Source organism: Rhinopithecus bieti, unplaced genomic scaffold, assembly GCF_001698545.2.
Source record: "Rhinopithecus bieti isolate Rb0 unplaced genomic scaffold, ASM169854v2 scaffold_5924, whole genome shotgun sequence".
Taxonomy (NCBI): Eukaryota; Metazoa; Chordata; class Mammalia; order Primates; family Cercopithecidae; genus Rhinopithecus; species Rhinopithecus bieti.
In genome coordinates this window covers 2,358,776-2,377,705 of record NW_016805189.1, presented here as the reverse complement: position 1 = coordinate 2,377,705, position 18,930 = coordinate 2,358,776, and the positions used below count along the sequence as shown (strand labels likewise).

The 18,930-nt window shown below is 40.9% G+C and overlaps 1 protein-coding gene across 1 annotated transcript in view; it reads left to right on the top strand.

Annotated features, from left to right (window-relative positions):
- The first annotated feature begins 15,586 nt into the window (after positions 1 to 15,586).
- LEMD3 (LEM domain containing 3) overlaps positions 15,587 to 18,930 on the top strand; it is an 84,614-nt gene continuing 81,270 nt past the window's right edge. The window contains exon 1 of the mRNA XM_017871590.1: positions 15,587 to 17,195. Coding sequence (XP_017727079.1) covers positions 15,674 to 17,195 — 1,522 coding nt within the window. The 5' untranslated portion in view covers positions 15,587 to 15,673. The remainder of the gene's footprint in view (positions 17,196 to 18,930) is intronic.

Below are 18,930 nucleotides of genomic sequence, written 5' to 3'. Positions count from 1 at the left end.
ACAATAATAACAACTGTCAACTACCACACCGTACAGTCTGAGTAGATGTAAGAAAATAATGGAATATAAATCTAGGAAAGCAAATTGCATCTTAATTTTAAAGTACTTTGAATACTGGTATGCTTTCAGTCTCTTTCCTCTCTCTGCATCAAAACTTTCAGAGCTATTTTTGGTATCTCCTTTATTTTGACCATCATAATCGTTTACGGATCCTTTAATAGTTTTTTCATCAGCATCATTTCCCTCCTTTCCATTACTTATGCCTCGTTAGTTCATTTGATCTCTTCCTACTCTAAGTAGGCTAGCTAAGTCATTACCACTAGGGTCTCTTTCCAATCTATCCTACTCCCTGCTGCATGGTTAATTTTCTCTATGATGGTGTTTACAGGATCAAAACCAAACAAACAAGAAACAACAACAACAACAGATTACAATGAACTACTTACTAAATAAAATCCCAATGCTGTAACACTAGAGAGAGAGAGGCAAAGAGAAAAAGACCCAAGAGGAGTTAGAAAGGTTACTCCCTTTACTCCTGTGGGTACCTCTCTTGTTGTTCCTTGTTAGTCTAATGTATCAGTTTCTCTTCGTTTGCTTCCTCCTTTAAAAGTTAGTACTTCAGGCAATTCACTGATATTTAGGTAATGTGTCCATTACAGAACTCTTTTTGCATACCAAATGGAAAAAATATCTAAATGATTTATCATCTCCAGGGTTGTTACTCCTTTGGCCCTTCTGTGATTTCACTGAACTTTTAAAACAACCCTATTCAATAGTAGATGCAAGTTATCAACATTCTTATTTTATACAGGTGATGAAAATGATAAAGAGAGTTTAATTTACTTCTGCAACATCACAAAGCTAGTAGATGGGACAGTACTCAGACCTCCTGAATCCTATTTATGTTTTCTTTCCACAATTAGTTATATTAGGAGAAATATTTAAGTGATCTATCAAATAATGTGGCCAGCCATGGTGGTTCATGCCTGTAAATCCAGCACTTTGGGAGGCCAAGCGATTGTTACCAGTGTAGAAAAAAAGATATGGTTATATGCTCCTGGGGAAAATATAAATTGGAATTGGTTTCATGATTAGAGGCACATGCACTATGGAGTTTGAGTTTTTACAGTTTAAATAAACTTTATTAGAATGTCAGTTACATATAAGATACAGCCACTGAAGTGTACTGTTAGGTGATTATTTTTCAAAAGCATATAAACACTACCCCAATTAAGATAAATTTCATCAACCCAAAGAGTTCACTCACATCCCTTTACTGTCACTTTCTTCACCCTTCACCAAAGGCAATATTCTGCCTTCTTTTGCTATGGATTAATTTTTTCTGTTTCAAAATTTTATGTGAATAGAGTCATATAGTGTGTATTCTTTTGTTTTGAGTTTCTTTACCTAAACAATGCTTCTGAAATATGTCCAGATTGGTATGTATCAGTACTTTATTCCTTACCATTACTGAGTAGTTCATATGTAGTTCCACTAAAATTTGTTTATATATGCACTTGTTGATATTTTTTCAATTTTTGCTATTATGAATAAAGCTGCTATTAAAATTCATATGTAAGCCTTTGTGTGGACATGTGGTTTCATTTGTCTTGGGCAAATACCCAGGAGTGGAATTGCTAGGTTTATAAGGTAAGTATATGTTTAGCTTTATAAGAAATTTCCAAAATGTTATCCAAAGTGGATGTACCATTTTACAATCCTACCAGTGACGGATGAAAGTACTGACTTCTCCACATCTTGGCCAACACTGGATATCATCACTTCTTAAAATTTTAGACATTTTTGTAGGTGTGTAGTTTTATTGTGTTTTAATTTGCTTTATTCTAATAACTAGTGGTTAAGCATACTATCATGTGCTTATTGACCATTTGTAGATCTTCTCGTGAGAAAAGTCTGTTCAAATACTATAAATTAAAATTTTTAATTTTTTGCCTGCCTATTATTTAAAGAGTGTAATATATTAGTTCTTTATCAGTTGTGTTACAAATATTTTCTCCATCTGTGGTTTGCCTTTTCATTTTATTAAAGATGGTTTTCCAAGAGCAGAAGTTTTTAGCTTTACATGTAACTTAAAGAGCAGGCATTATCTGAAGCAAAAGAACAGAGGTGATGCCAATTTCGAAGAGCAGAAGTTTTTAGTTTTACATGCAAATTATATGCAACTTCTCACTTTTTCTTTGATGACCAAAGTTTTAAGGACTCCAGCCTTAAGAAAATGCAAGCCTCAGCTTTAGCTTTCTACCTATCCATTATTCACTTGGGATGCTAGAAAATTGTAAAATTGGGCTAGAATCCAGGAAAATATTACCAAAGTCCAAGAATGTGACAGCCATTTTTGTTTATATTAATAGCTATATTTAGTGGGTATATAATATGCAATGAGTAGTGTGCTAAACACTGTACATATATCATTTAATCTTTACAAAAAGCCTTACTAAAGAAACTGGGTGTGTTAGTCTCTTCTAGCACTGCTATAAAGAAATACCTGGCTGGGCATGGTGGCTCACTCGTGTAACCCCAACACTTTGGGAGACCGAGGTGGATGGATCACCTGAAGTCAGGAGTTCGAGACTAGTCTGACCAACATGGCCAAACCTTGTCTCTACTAAAAGCACAAAAGAATTAGCCAGGTGTGGCTTCATGTGCCTGTAGTCCCAGCTACTTGGGAGGCTGATTCAGGAGAATTGCTTGAACCTGGGAGACGGAGGTTGCAGTGAGCCGAGATCACATCACTGCACTCCAGCTTGGGCAACAGAGTGAGACTCCATCAAAACAAAATAAAAAACAAAACAAACAAACAAAACCTGAGACTGGGTAATTTATAAAGAAAAGTGGTTTAATTGGCTCATGGTTCTGCTGTCTGTACAAGAAGCATGGTGGCTTCTGCTTTTGGGGAGGCCTCAGGAAACTCACAATCATGGTGGAAGATGAAGGCAAAGTCAGCACGTTTTACATAGTTGGAGCAGGAGCAAGAGAGTGAGCAAGGAGGTGCTACACACTTTCAAACAACCAGATCTCATGAGAACTCACTCACTAGAACAGCACCAAGGGGGATGGGGCTAAACCATTCCTGAGAAATCCCCCTCATGATTCCAATCACTTCCCACTAGGCCACACCTCTAACAATGGGGATTACATTTCCACATGAGATTTGGGCAGGAACACAGATCCAAACCATATCACTGTGATTTAGAGTAAAAAAGTTATTATACTAAAAGCATACACATCATCAGTGGCAGAGATAAAGTCTACCTGACTCCAAAGCCCTTTGAATCTTTGAAAATATGCAGGGTCTAAGAAATCTTTTGCTAGGCACAGTGGCTCATGCCTATAATCCCAGCACATTGGGAGGCCAAGGCAGGAGGATCACTTGAGCTCAGACTAACCTGGATAGCGTAGTGAGACCTCATCCCTGTAAGAGATTAAAAATAAAAATTAGCTGTGTGTGGTGGTGAGCACCTCTGGTCCCAGTCACTTACGAGGTTGAGATGGGAGGATTGCTTGAGGCCGAATCTTCTTTTCTTTTTTCTTTCTCTTTTCATTCCTATTTTACAAATGACTCGGTATTTATTTTCACTTTCTTTGAGTGTGACTTTCTGTACTGAAGTAGATGGAAAGCAAAATAGTAAATTTCCTTGACTTTCTTGCCACCAGGGTTCCACATTTGGTTAGATTACACCAATTCAATACACCTACACACATTTGGAAAAGTGGTCCTAAACAGGAAGTCTCCTCACTTCTGCTTTTGACTATTTACTAATGGTAAACATGGTTATAGAAATGTGGGGGTTTTATGCAGTGTCTGATCTCCAGTTTCAGAGCTATTAAGAGGAAGTCACAGTGGCAGCGGCATCAGCTTCTTGAGCTCTGAATTACAGCTACAGTGTTTTGTTTGTTTTGTTTTGTTTCAACTTTAGTAGCTCTATGGCAGATTCTCGAATACCAACCTTCCCGATTATGGCAGAGCAGGTAACTCCTCTGGGAGGTCAGTTTCATGGTGTTCAGTGAATCACTCCTGGAGCTCAGCTTAAAACCCTCTCTTTCAGCCCTTCCAGTGATTTTATAATGACTTAACACCCTGTATTAAATCTGTTTTAAATACTTCAGATGGTTTCTCTTTTCAGCATTGAACCCTGCCTGATATACATGGTAGGGACAGACATTCGACAATGGCCTCAGTAGCCAGTAGTCAGCAGATCAGCAGAGGCAGAGATAAACAGTTAGTTTAGGGATAAGAAATTAAGTCTTTGGGGAGACAGGTGTGCCAGAATCTCCATCACAAGAAAAGAAAGCACTATCCTAGTTAGCAGGAACCAGAACAACAGCTTCAGAACAGGCTGTGCCGCAACACAACCTGTCGGTTGAGTTGGCAAACATCAATCTTGGGAAATGGCTCCCAGACTTCCATTCTGGTCATCCTCCTCTATATGAATTTTAGTTTTTGAGTGTCTTTAAAATGTGGCAACAAGATGGGAACATAGTACTTTTATTTTTTTGGTTGGAGGACAGGGTTTTCTCTGTCACCCAGGCTAGAGTGCAGTGGTGCAATCATGGCTCACTACAACCTCGACCTCCTAGGCTCAATGCGATCCTCCCACTTCAGCCTTCCAAGTAGCTGGGCACAAGGTTTGTGTCACCACACCCAGCTAATTATTTTGTTAATTTTTAAAAATTGTTTGTAGAGACAGGGTTTCACCATGTTGCCTAGGGTGGTCTTGAACTCCTGGGCTCAAGCCTCAAGCAATCCTCCTGCCTCAGCCTCCCAAAATGCACTTGGGATTACAAGTGTGAGCCACCCTGCCTGGCCTCAACTTTTGTATAACCAGCAAAGTTTACTCCAAACATACCTCTATCACTGCAGTCTAGGATTGCATTAGCTTTTTTGGAAGCTGTGTCATAACATTGGATCACATTCTGTTTCTAGTTAATGAAAATTCCTGCATCTTCACTCAGCAACTGATGTTAATTCAAATCTACTTACCCTTGCACTTAAGCAGTTGGTGTTTTGAAATTATGGAAGGACTGACCAAAAAATTATCTTCTTTCATGGAATTCAATTATTTTTGTTCACAGAAATTTGCATCAATGCCTTTAATTGCTCAGTTTTGCTACTATGGCAACACTGTTAGTTGTTACTATTTTTTCAGCCATTACATTTTCTCAACAACTTTTCCTTCCTATCTTCCAACTGTCATGTAACACGAAAGTTTGTTTTTGTTGTTGTTGTTCTTATTTTATAGCCGAGGTTATCTTTTTTTGAGACAGAGTTTCGCTTTGTTGCCCAGGCTGGAGTACAATGGCGCGATCTCTACAGTGATCTATGCTCACTGCAACCTCTGCTTCCCAGGTTCAAGCGATTCTCTTGCCTCAGCCTCCCAAGTAGCTGGCATTACAGGCATGTGCCACCACACCTGGCTAATTTTGTATTTTTGGAAGAGATGGGGTTTCATCATGTTGGTCAGGCTGGTCTCGAACTTCTGACCTCAGGTGATCCACCCGCCTCGGCCTCCCAAAATGTTGAAAATTGAAAAATACTGTAATTGTAGAAAGAAAAGTTAAATAGGATTCAGAAGGCCTGAGTACTATCCCATCTACTAGCTTTGTGATGTTGCAGAAGGAAATTAAACTCTATTTTTCAATTTCATCACCTGTATAAAATAAGAATGTTGATAACTTGCATCTACTATTGAATAGGGTTATTTTAAAGTTCAGCGACATCATAGAAGTGACAAAGGAGTATTGATACAAAACAATACACATTGCTCCAGTCCTCAACCCCTACACACCCCTACAAAGGCTTGCCATCTTATTCAGAGTGAAACTCAAAGTCCTTATCATGGCTTAAAAGGCCCTACAAGATCTACACTTCTCCTCCACCACTGATCTGATCTTATCTCCTATGACTGGTGCCCCATTTCCCATCCTATACCAGTGATATTGCTCTCCTTTCTGTTCTAAGAATAATCCCATCTTGCATATTCCCACACTGGGGTTTTGCCCCTTCCATTCCCTTCTCCCTTAGATATCCACCTGGCTTACTACCTCACTCTCTTCAGATGACTGCTCAAATATCACCTGATCAGAAGGGTCTTCCTAATCACCCAAATAAAATAGCATCATTTGCCTGAAGTCTTCACTCTGTATCCTATTTTACCTTCCTTCGTTTTTCACCTTAGCACCTATCTCTGACATATTACATATTATTTACTTAATATCTATCTTCTTCAGCTAAAATGTAAGATCTAGGATGTCTATTTTGTTCATTGTTGTATCCCCATCACCTAGAACAATGTTTGGCACAAAGTAAGTACTCAGTAGATATTTGTTGAACAAATGAATAAACGAACCAGATAGTCTTAACCAAATACTTAGACAAAATATACAGAGGAAGGTAAAAGTAAACATGCTATTCATTGATTTAATACAGTGAAAACAACTGAACTAGAGTTATATATGGCTAAATCTCACAAAATATTGAGCGACAATGTAAGTTGCAGAAAACTGTATATGTAAAATGTGATATCAAAACGTTTTATATACATATTGTGTGTGTGTGTGTGTGTGTGTGTGTGCGAGAGAGACAGAGAGAAAGAAAGAAAGAGAGAGAGAGAGACTGAAAGGGGGAAAGAGAGAGAGGAAAGAGATGATCCTTATTAATGATAAATACCAAAATCATACTACAAAATGAATGGTTGTTAACGGAGAGGGTGGTAATGAAGACATATAATGATATTACTCTTAATGTTTTGAAAGTCAAAACAAAAAAAATTAGTTATATAGACCATACTGAAGACTTCTTAGGGGGTCACAAAAAGAGAATTTATATCTCACATAATAGAACCAAATAAAATTCCCATTACACGCTTTTGTTTTGCTTCAAAAACCTTCTGCACTACCAGGCATCTTGTTTCTACCTTTTTTTTACAGCTTATTTTGGGAAATCTCAAACACATAAAAAAGTAGAGAGATTAGTACATTAAACCCCCATGTACTGGGAATTCTGCTTCCTGTCAAAATGGAATAAGCGGGACTGGATTTACTCTGTAGCTGAAACAAGTTTCAAGACAATGGGCAACAAAGCATAGTGACTCCGAGAGAGGGGAAACAAATAAGGTGAGACTAAGATTGCCCCTGTTTATTGTTAGGAGAGAAGTTCCAGGCTGTGTACCAGAAAGGAGGAGCCCAATGACCATTGCCATTTATTGTAAACCTGTTCTTTAGGGCCAAATGAACAATGAAAGGATACACGACACTCAGAAACATTCCTCTTGTATGGATGGGCAGAAAATTCTCTCATTTAGGGTCAAGCAGCAGAGGTCAGGAGCAGGTTTCAGCCAGGGGCAATGGAAGAGGATGCTTTCTAGTCCATCAACAAAAACTAACATTGGCCCTCTCCCCTTCTGTCCTCTTTCTCCTTTAAGAAGGCTTAAGCTTCTGGGAAGAACAGACAAGAAACATCAAGGGATAAATAAATCAAAGTTTAAAAGTCTTATTAAACCAAAACCTGGTGATTCTTGATGCCTGTTTCATATGAAGTTCTCTTACAACAAATAAGATGACATTTAAAGAAAGGTTTCTGTTAACAAGAATGCATAATCATAAATGGAGGTGCTCAGACCTCTTTGTTTACACCACTGCTCATATGATGTGGGACAGGAAAACATTGGTATTAAAATGCTTTCTGCTACTTAATGAAACCACACCTCTAGAGAACCCTGGACCATGATCCTCTTTGCAGGTGTATTCCTTAAACTTCACGCTTAATTTGTAGACTCCTATCTTTCTCTTATTTTTAGATAATCCTACAGGAGGCCTACTCCAAATGTATTTCTTGGTGTGTAACTCAAAGTCTTCCTAATGCCATTTTGTTACATGTGGTATCTCTTTACTATTCAGGCAACACATTTGTACAGAATACTGTGCATAAGACAATAAACTAGGAGACGGGAGGGATGCAAATTTCAAAAAGGCATAGACCCTTATCTCAAGGAATGTAGAGTCTGAGGGGCAAGATAAAGCAAGTGTATAACTATAATAAAAAGTACAAAATAAGTACTCTCAGAAAGTTTTGGATTTGGAAGGGATCTAAATGGTACAGTAGCTTTACTCATTTTAGAAATGAAGAAACGGAAAGCCAAAAGATTAAATGACTCATTTCATGCAGTATATGGGACAGCATGGTGGTTAGAAAGAACAGTGGACTTACGGGTCAGAGAACCTAGAGTGATTTTGAATTTCAGTCCTTGCTAGCTTTCACAAAGGACAAATGATAGAGGCTTCTATCCTGGTTAAAGATCAATAAAATAATTTTATAGACTACGAGGCAAAATAAAAATGTAAAATATTACTACAATTGTAGAACTGGGAATAGAACCCAAACCTCCTAATTTTCAGACCCTTGTCCATCATGTATTAAAGTGAAATGTTTTTCCATGACTTTTAGTTAGCAATTTAGGCAATTCACTCACTTGCATAGTTAGAGTAGAATATAATTATCAATCATTGCATACATACGTTGTTTACTTGAATCCTATGACAATTCCCCACCTGTCTGAGTTATATATAGAAAAATAAAACAGATGCTCTCACTACAAAACTTGCCTGGCTAATTCTTACAGTAGCATAGGATAAAAATTTTATCCAACATTTCTCAATACTGTGTTGTATTTTCAGCCTGTTTGTTCTGGTTTCTTCCTTATAAGCAGTGTTAGTGTTGAACAATTAAAAAGAAAAATAAACATGAGGAACTTTGTAGATCAAAACTAGTGAACACATCCTAGAGGCATTTTAACAGAAGTGATAGCATTGGCCAGGCACGGTGGCTCTTGCCTGTAATCCCAGCACTTTGGGAGGCTGGGGTGGGTGGATCACAAGGTCAGGAGATCGAGACCATCCTGGCTAACACGGTGAAACCCCGTCTCTACTAAAAATACAAAAAAATTAGCCAGGCGTGGTGTGGGTGCCTATAGTCCCCAGCCACTTGGGAGGCTGAGGCAGAAGAATAGCGTGAACCTGGGAGGCAGAGCTTGCAGTGAGCTGAGATTGCGCCACTGCACTCCAACCTGGGCAACAGAGCAAAGTGATAACATCAATATAATATGGTGTTACTTATTTGATCTGCTAAAATGGTAAGTGATATAATCAGTTTTGTATTTTTGAGTTTTCTTTCCAGTTGTTACATGTAGCAACAAAACAAAGAAACAGATTAACTGTAAAAGCCTTTGTCCTCTCCTTCACCCTATTACAGACACCTTCCTCTTTAGGGTAGATAAGAAAAGAGGGAACTAAGTTTATTTTTACCACCATATAACTGTATGACTCAATTAAGGTATTCAAGGTTGGTATGGTATAGCAGAAAGAACAAGGAATTTGGACTCAGAGGTCCTGGGTTTCAGTTTCTCATTTGTCTATTGAGACTTGAGTCAAGTAATTTTGCTAGCCATCAGTTTTTTCACCTGTAGAAGATGAAGACTAAGAAAACCTACCCATTGGGTTGTCAGATGAATTATATAAAATTATATAAATTAAATGATTTCAGGCAGCTAAAAAGGTACATATTAGGAAGATAATGTAAACATTAAAAACATCTTAGAGTTTTTTTGGTTTTTCTTTTCTTTTTTTCTTTTTTCTCAGAGACAGCTCTTGCTCTCTCGCCCGGGATGGAGTATAGTGGTGAAACCACAGCTCCCTGCAGCCTTGAACTCCGGGGCTCAAGCGATCCTCCTGCTTCAGCCTCACAAGTAGCTGGGACTCTGGTGCACACAACCATGCCTGGCTAAGTTTTATTTTATTTAACTTTTTGTGGCGATGGGGTCTCGCTACACTGCCCAGGCTGGTCTTGAACTCCTGAGCTCAAGTGATTGACCTCCTAAAGGGCTGGGATAACAGGTATCTGCCACCATGCTTGACCAAAATAAATTAAAATAAAATAAAAATATTTTAAAATGAGACACACAAAAATAAAGTTAAGAAATTTAGATGGACTCAGTAAGAAGGTTAACGTATAAAATATAGGCTATGTAGTCCTATACACTTGCTCTGACTGGATTGCAAATTTGAGTATAAACTTCTTAGCTGTCATCTCAAAGGGGGAAACATGGCAAGTCACCAGACAGTGTCCATCTGTTAAAAGGAAAACTTAAGACAAAATAAATTTGACAGAGTTTAAGGAAAATAATGATTAATGAATTGGGAAGCATCAAAACCAAAAAGAGTTTATGGGCTACACTCTAGCAGCCAAAGCAGGGAGGTGTTTTTCTTTTCTTTTCTTTTCTTTTTTTTGTTTGCCACGACATGGAAACAAAGTACAGAAATTATCCGTACAGCTATGCATTGGCCTTATTTGGGTATGGTCTGATGGGAAGTCTCTAGTTATGTATCCAATCAGCTGATTGGCTGTTTGTGATTGGCTAAAGCTGGTGGGTTTTCTTTTTTTTTTTAAGTTAATTACAAGAACTGCTTCCACTTCAGTTTCAGTTTGCTTATATAAGAGCTTTAGGTGCAGAGACAACCTCTGGCTAATGGCCTCCTTCTTGTTTTTTCTTTTTTGTTTTGAGACTCAGTCTTGCTCTGTCACCCAGGCTGGAGTGCAGTGGTGCGACCTCAGCTCATGCACCCTCCACCTCCTGAGTTCAAGTGATTCTCCTGCCTCAGCCCTCTGAGTAGCTGGGATTACAGGCACGAGCCACCACACCCGGCTACTTTTTGAATGTTTAGTAGAGATGGGTTTTACCATGTTGGCCAGGCTGGTCTCAAACTCCTAACCCCAAGTGATCCCTCCTTGGCCTCCCAAAGTGCTTGGATTACAGGTGTGAGGCACCGCACAGGCCTAATGCTTCCTTATTTGCTTGAACACATTCATAAAGTTAAAAACAAATTAGTGGTCTTGTGATTCCTCAAAAAGTTCAACATAGAATTACCATATAATCTGCAATTCCACTTTGAAGTACATACCTAAAAAAAAAAAAAATGAAAACAGCTATTCAAACAGATACTTATTATACACCAATGTTCATAGTAGCATTATTCACAGTAACCAAAGGTGGAAACAACCAAAATGTTCATCAATGGATGAATGGATAAATAAAATGTGGCATATTCATGCAATGAAATATATTATTCAGTCATAAAAAGAAATGAAGTACTGATACATGCTGCAACACATATGATCCTCTAAAACAAGTGAAAGGAGCTAGAAACAAAAGGTCATGTAATGTATGATCCCATTTACATGAAATAGCCAGACTAGTTAAGTCCCTAAGGACAAGAAGTATATTAGTATTTGTCAGGGGCTGGGGAGAGAGGAAAATAGGAAATGGCTGCTTAATGAGTTCCGGGTTTACTTTGTGGGTGATGAAAATGTTTTGGGACTAGATAGAGTTGATGGTTGTGCAACATTATGAATGTACTAAATGCCACTAATTGTATACTTTAAAATGATTAATGTTGCCGGGTGCAGTGGCTCATGCCTGTAATCCCAGCACTTTGGAAGGCCAAGGCGGGTGGATCACCTGAGGTCAGGAGTTTGAGACCAGCCTGGCCAACATAGCAAAACCCTGTATCTACTAAAAATACAAAAATTAGCCAGGCATGGTGGTGTGTACCTGCAGTCTCAGCCACTTGGGAGGCTGAGGCAGGAAAATTGCTTGAACCCGGGAAGCAGAGGTTACAGTGAGCTGAGATAGCACCACTGCACTCCAGCTTGGGAGACACAGCAAGACTTTGTCTCAAAAATAAAATAAAATAAAACAATTAATGTTATGTTATATGAATGTCATTTCAGTAAAAATTAAAACAAGTAAATTGCTCTGGAAAAATACAACCATTTCTAATAATGAGACCAGACAGGACATTCTTTAAGGAAATGAACTCTCAGCAATATCTTTATTTGAACAAAATGTTGCATTCATATCATTCTTCAATATAAACTGATGTCAAGGTTAAATGGGTGACATGGTGAAAGGTATTCTATTGGGAACAGGGTGGGTAGGGAAAGAGAGTAGGAGGAATAGCGTGTTAGTAATGTGGCCCAAGCTACATTGGTCTTTCATAAGGAGGCTTAATGCAGAAATAAAAACACCTCAAAGAAGAGTTGGACCAGAATCCATCACAAATGTTTTCCTCAGATTTTTGGAAGTTATGGAGCGGGACTGAGTTTGACATTGCACTGCCTGTCAAGTATTTGGGTGTAGTCAAGAATAGAGCCTCATACTTTAAGTGTTAGCCAGTCTGGAAGCAGGAGCAAGATCCACTGGCAAATGAGGAGAATGTTGGAAGTGAGCAGTGACAGTGTTGAAGTAGTGAAGGTTCTCCTGAAAAAGTGATGGGTCTTCTCAAACACCAAACAAAGGGTAATTATAAACCCATATAGTTCCATGAAATAAATCATGATCTCTCAGTATCTTCAGAGTGGGAAGGTTTCTTGTAGATCAAACAAGGCCATGTATATGAAAGTTCTTTGAAAAGTATAAAGTAGCACATCAATCATAGTTGTCATTATTATTAATATCTGATAATAATACCTAACCTGTAAACAACATATTTGAGCAACATTTTCACATACAGTGTTCATTCATCATTCTCAACAAATATTGATTGAATTGTCTGCCAGGTAGGGCAGGCAATATCATTCACATTTAAAACATTTTTTTTTTTTTTTTAGACTGAGTCTTGCTCCATCACGCAGGCTGGAGCGCAGTGGCACAATCTGGGCTCACTGCAACCTCTGCCTCCCGGGTTCAAGCGATTCTCCTGCCTCAGCCTCCTGAGTAGCTGGAATTACAGGCATGCGCCAATACACCTGGCTATTTTTTTTTTTTTTGTATTTCTTTTTTCTTTTTTTGGTGGGGGGGGGGAGGGCAGAGTCTCCCTCTGGCATCCAGGCTGGAGTGCAGTGGTGCTATCTCGGCTCACTGCAAACTCTGCCTCTCGGGTTCAAGCCATTCTCCTGCCTCAGCCTCCTGAGTAGCTGGGATTACAGGCGCCCGCCATCATGCCTGGCTAATTTTTGTAATTTTTTGTTAGAGATGGGGTTTCACCATGTTGCCCAGGTTGGTCTCGAACTCCTGACCTCAGGTGATCCGCCCGCCTTGGCCTCCCAAAGTGCTGGGATTACAGGCATGAGCCACCGCGGCCGGCCCATCTTCATTAACTCTTAATTGGAATTACTTAATGCCTTGAGGGAAGTTTGACCATTTCCATTTTTGTCTATGGAGTACCATTTTCTTTAATTGCTATTACATAGCGTTCTTAGGGGCCATGCTACCGAAATGGCTGCACACAATACTTAGCTTTATATATTGACTAACATTTGTTGAGTGCACACTGTGTGTTACGTATGGTGCTACGCATTATGCAGATATATAGTTTTATTTACTCTTTAAAACAGCCTTCTGAGGAAGTTTTAATCAACCCTCTTCTGTTTGTACAGAAGCTAAAGCTCGGAAAGATGAATTAACTTGTCCAAAGTCACAGGCAGAAACATAAATGGTTCAACAGTCCTTATAGGAGGTCATTTAAAGGTTCATGAAAATCAGAGGCTGAGCCAACAGAGCTCTGTGATTCCTATCAGAGGAGCCAGTATGGCATAAAGCAAATGTTGAACCAAGAATGAAAGTAAGAGAGGGCTGGGTCCATATATAGTTTTGTCTAACTTCCAAGTTCACAGCTTAAGCACTCTGCTACATGAAGACACAAGTCCGCTAAGTTTATAATAATTTTAGTTCCCACCCAGATAATTATGGCAATAAAGTCCGGGTCATCATCATCATAGCCACTATAATTTACCATTTAAAACTCTCAAAACTCCGTGTGTAACGGTCATAGATTCAGGAACATTTGTAAATCTTAAAGTCTTAATGATAAAGGACAAGGAAGTGAGGAAGTGTCCTCCATAGAAAAGCTTTTTTTTTGAGAAGATGGCAACCTTTTGCTAGGAAAAGTGAAAAAATGAGGTATTATTCTGCTGTTTGATTCTGGTTACTGAAAAGCTAGTATTTATGCTTTTTTTTTTTTTTTTTTTTTTTTTTTTTTTTTTTGAGACGGAGTCTCGTTCTTGTTGCCCAGGCTGGAGTGCAGTGGCGCAATCTCGGCTCATTGCAACCTCCACCTTCCCGGGTTCAAGCAATTCTCCTGCCTCAGCCTCCTGAGTGGCTGAGATTACAGGCGCCTGTCACCCCGCCCGGCTTTTGTGTGTGTGTATTTTTAGTAGAGACGGGGTTTCACCATGTTAGCCAGGCTGGTCTCAACCTCTTGACCTCGTGATCCGCACCCCCCCACCCCCGTGGGCCTCCCAAAGTGCTGGGATTACAGGGGTGAGCCACCGCACCCAGCGGTACCTATGCTTTTGACTAACATTTTTCTGTACAGGTGTATAATGTAATGTAAGAGGTAAAATAGCTCATTCAACAACAAAAAATTATTGTAGTATTTTGTAGCTACCAGGATTGAAGTAGTAAAGAATTGTCTGTCTGCCAAGGTTTGGGGAAATGGGAAAATGGGAAAAGATCTTCACCACACTGGGCGCATTTCACCTCTCTGGGATTCATTTCCTATTCTGTAAATGGGAGAGTTGGGTGTCCAGGTCTCGTCCTTGTTTTTTTGACTTTGTGTGAAGGTTTCTCCACCTCACCTGGCACTAGTCTTATTTCAAAATATTCATCTCATACTATCCTTTGTTTGCAAGTCTTTAATTAATTCAACAAATATTTATTGAGCTTCTACTAGTATCGTGAGTAACAAAAGCAAGGTTCCTCCACACATGGAGCTTATTATAGTCCAAAAGGATAGGACAATAAATAATTTTGAAAATACATACAAATATTTATTAATAACTAATAAATAACTATTGGTTGGAAAGGTGCTAAGAAGGAAATAAATAGGATCATGTTATGTCTTTGAGAGTCTTAAAATGAAGCAGATAAGCTCTTTCACTTTCAAAAGTGCTGACGTAGGGAAGTCATTAGGTTTCAAAAAAGGAAAAACTAAGATAATATCTTACAATTAACTAATGAATGAACAGCCATTACGCTAGAAGAAAATTGTATTTGACTGGTGTACTCTGTATCTTCTCAGAATGGGAGAGGTGAGGCTTCTAAAAAAGAGCAGCGAGAGAAAGTCAATTTTTTTTTTGGTAAGTCAAGCGAAAGACGAACTGAAAATAGACAACTTGAAGTCAGATGGGAAAGCTGCCAATCTAGTCTGGCCGGCAGAATTTCTTTCAGTAGGTCTAGGCTTCCTTGGCAGTGGGAATCCAGATGTAAAGAAAACTTATGCCATGAACTTCAAGGTAGATTTCAATTATTACTGCCCGGTGGCAGGAACCTAGGAAGGAGAGGTCAAGGTGTGGTTTAGTAAGAGACACCTCCTGGGAACAGCACTTGGAAGGGTAGGGCGGAGAACAGCTGGAGATGAGACAGAGAGGAGGGGGGAGAATGCACCGACACCTCAAGGTGAGAGAGTAGAAAGAGTCTCCGCCGTGGGAGCCGCGCGCTGCTCAGGTGGCTGTTTCCCGCTCAGGTGAGTTCCTCCCGCGCCTCCCATTGGCCGAGACGCCCGCGGCGCTGGGAGGACGACGCAGCGCGGTCTAGTTCAGGGTCTAGGGCGGCGCGTCACTTCCGGTAGCGCGGAGCTTGTAAAACACCCTGGAGAGAAAATGGCGGCGGCAGCGGCTTCGGCACCTCAGCAGCTCTCGGATGAGGAGCTTTTCTCTCAGCTCCGCCGTTACGGCCTGTCTCCCGGACCAGTGACGGAGAGCACCCGCCCGGTCTACCTCAAGAAGCTGAAGAAGCTTCGAGAGGAAGAGCAGCAACAGCACCGGTCGGGGGGCCGCGGCAACAAGACGCGGAACAGTAATAACAATAACACGGCAGCCGCCACGGTCGTAGCCGCGGGACCAGCGGCGGCAGCAGCCGCGGGGATGGGGGTCCGGCCAGTCTCAGGCGACCTCTCCTACTTACGGACTCCTGGGGGCCTGTGCCGAATCTCGGCCTCCGGCTCGGAGAACCTCCTGGGAGGGCACGGGGGCGCCTCCGCCGCCCCCACGGCTGGCAGCAAAGTGCTGCTGGGCTTCAGCTCGGACGAGTCGGACGTGGAGGCCAGTCCCCGGGACCAGGCCGGCGGCGGCGGGAGGAAAGACCGGGCTTCGCTCCAGTACCGCGGGCTCAAAGCGCCGCCGGCGCCCCTGGCCGCCAGCGAGGTGACTAACAGCAACTCTGCCGAGCGAAGGAAGCCCCACTCGTGGTGGGGGGCCCGGAGGCCGGCGGGCCCCGACCTGCAGACCCCGCCGGGGAAAGATGGAGCAGTGGAGGACGAGGAAGGGGAGGGGGAGGACGCTGAGGAGAGGGACCTGGAGGCCGAGGAGCTGCTCTGGGCGAGCCGGACCGTGAATGGCAGCCGGCTTGTCCCCTACAGCTGCCGGGAAAACTATTCGGACTCAGAAGAAGAGGACGACGACGACGTGGCCTCCAGCAGACAGGTATTAAAGGACGACTCCCTTTCCCGGCATCGGCCCAGAAGAACCCATAGTAAGCCTCTCTCCCCGCTGACTGCTAAATCGGCCGGCGGCAGGCTGGAGACTTCAGTTCAGGGAGGGGGAGGACTTGCGATGAATGACAGGGCGGCGGCTGCCGGGAGTCTAGACAGGAGCCGAAACCTCGAAGAGGCAGCGGCGGCGGAGCAGGCAGGAGGGTGTGATCAAGTGGACTCCAGCCAGGTTCCTAGATACCGTGTTAACGCTAAGAAACTGACCCCACTCCTGCCCCCGCCACTTACTGACATGGACTCAACCTTGGATTCGTCAACAGGCTCCCTTCTGAAAACCAATAATCATATTGGCGGTGGGGCCTTCAATGTGGACTCTCCCAGGATTTATTCTAACAGCCTCCCTCCCAGTGCGGCGGTGGCCGCCTCTAGTTCACTCAGGATCAACCACGCCAATCATACGGGCTCCAATCATACCTACCTGAAAAACACATACAACAAACCGAAGCTTTCCGAACCCGAAGAGGAACTTCTCCAGCAATTTAAACGGGAGGAGGTGTCCCCAACAGGGAGTTTCAGTGCCCACTACTTGTCGATGTTTCTCTTAACTGCTGCCTGCTTATTTTTCCTAATACTGGGACTGACTTACCTAGGAATGAGAGGGACAGGAGTATCTGAGGATGGAGAACTCAGCAGTAAGTATTAAATCCTGTGGGTAAGGTAACAAAGGGAATGATGTTAGTGGTCCGCTTTAGCCGCTCTTAGCGTTTTACATGAACTGACTTACCTGCAAGAATATGGTTTAACAGCAAAAACGCAATAGTCAGTGCATGTGTCATCTTTCTTTAAGAACACCATTATCGAAATGATATCATATGACTGGTGTTAAGTTTTCTGCATGATGTATTGTGAAATTCAAAACAATTTTTAAAAGAATATTATAAACTTGTTAGTAAAACTCATTTGTATATGTGACAGTTTTCTTTTAGCCCTAAGTAACTATTTGCGCAGATGCCAGTCACTCAACAAATTTGAAGTATTAGGATAAGGCACATTATAAATGTAGTGTTTTTTCAAATTGAGTTGTGATTCTAGTAGGCAATGTAATGGCTCTTGAAATTCGAATTATTTGTAGTATTAACTGTATGCATAAATTCGGATTAAATATTTTGTGGTGTTAACTATATGTATAATTTCTTAATAGTGAATGAATATAAAAAAACAAGGCACACCTCTTAATTTATTTCCCAGCCCAAAGCACTTTCCCTGTCATCTGTACAAAAAGTAGTGGTAGGGCAGTGCAGGAGCTTGCAGTCAGATTTCCAGGTCCTGTTATTTACTTGCTAAATGACTGTAGGTAGGTGTGTTCATTGTCATTATCAAAGTATTTCTGCCCTTAAACACAAAAAGAAGATGAATACAGACCATTTTGTGTTCTGTGAAGGAAGTGAAGATGAATAATTGAAGTACACAACTTTATTTTTTTTTCCTTTTTATAAAAAACTTACCACACTACACTGACGTAGGTGTACACTGCTTTAGATTGAACGGAGGAGGTACTGTTTGAGGTGAGACCTGAAGCAGAAGGAGACAGCCTTGTTGAGAAACAGGAGACCATTCTGAGTAGAGATTGTAAGAGGAAAGGCCTTGAGTTGAGCAAGAGAGCCTTCTTGTAGGTTAAAGTGGTTAAGCATCTTGAGCAAAAGGGAGAGAGTAAGAGTTAAAGCTTCTGAACTTTCCTAATCTATAAAATGAGGCCTCTATTGACTAGAATGATGTTTGTGAAGATTAAAAGAGAAAGTAAATTAGTATAAAATGGACTTCTGAATACATAATTTCTCAGTGTTAGGTCTCTCTCTGCATTCGCCCTGAAGCCTTCCTACTCTTTTCACCCAAGATGAATTCACCGTATTTTTATTTGTATTCATAAAGTTGGCTTATTAGTTTTATTTCGAAATAGTATGAAAGATGCATTTAGCCAACTCAGATAAAGAGTAGGAGTCAAAATAGTGTAAGCTTTGATATAGCCAATTCCAAGACAGTCAAATAATAGATTATTACTTTATTGCTTAATTACAGGGGTTGGAACAAGAATGAAATTCAGCTCTCACTTTAATTTGTTCCCTGGGAGCATGAGTGTATTGTGTCCTGCCCCAAATATTTGGGAGAAAAAAAATAAGGGCACACTAGAAGTTAAACTAGTAAAAGTTCACATAAATTAAATGACATTACCTATCAGCAGTAGCTATCTGCATCTGTGTCTCTAACAGCTATAAGATCTGGCCTTTTTCTTTTTTTTTTTTTGAGACAGTCTTGCTCTGTCACCAGGCTGGAGTGCAGTAGCACGATCTCTGGTCACTGCAACCTCCGCCTCCCGGGTTCAAGGGATTCTCCTGCCTCGGCCTCCCTAGTAGCTGGGACTACATGCGT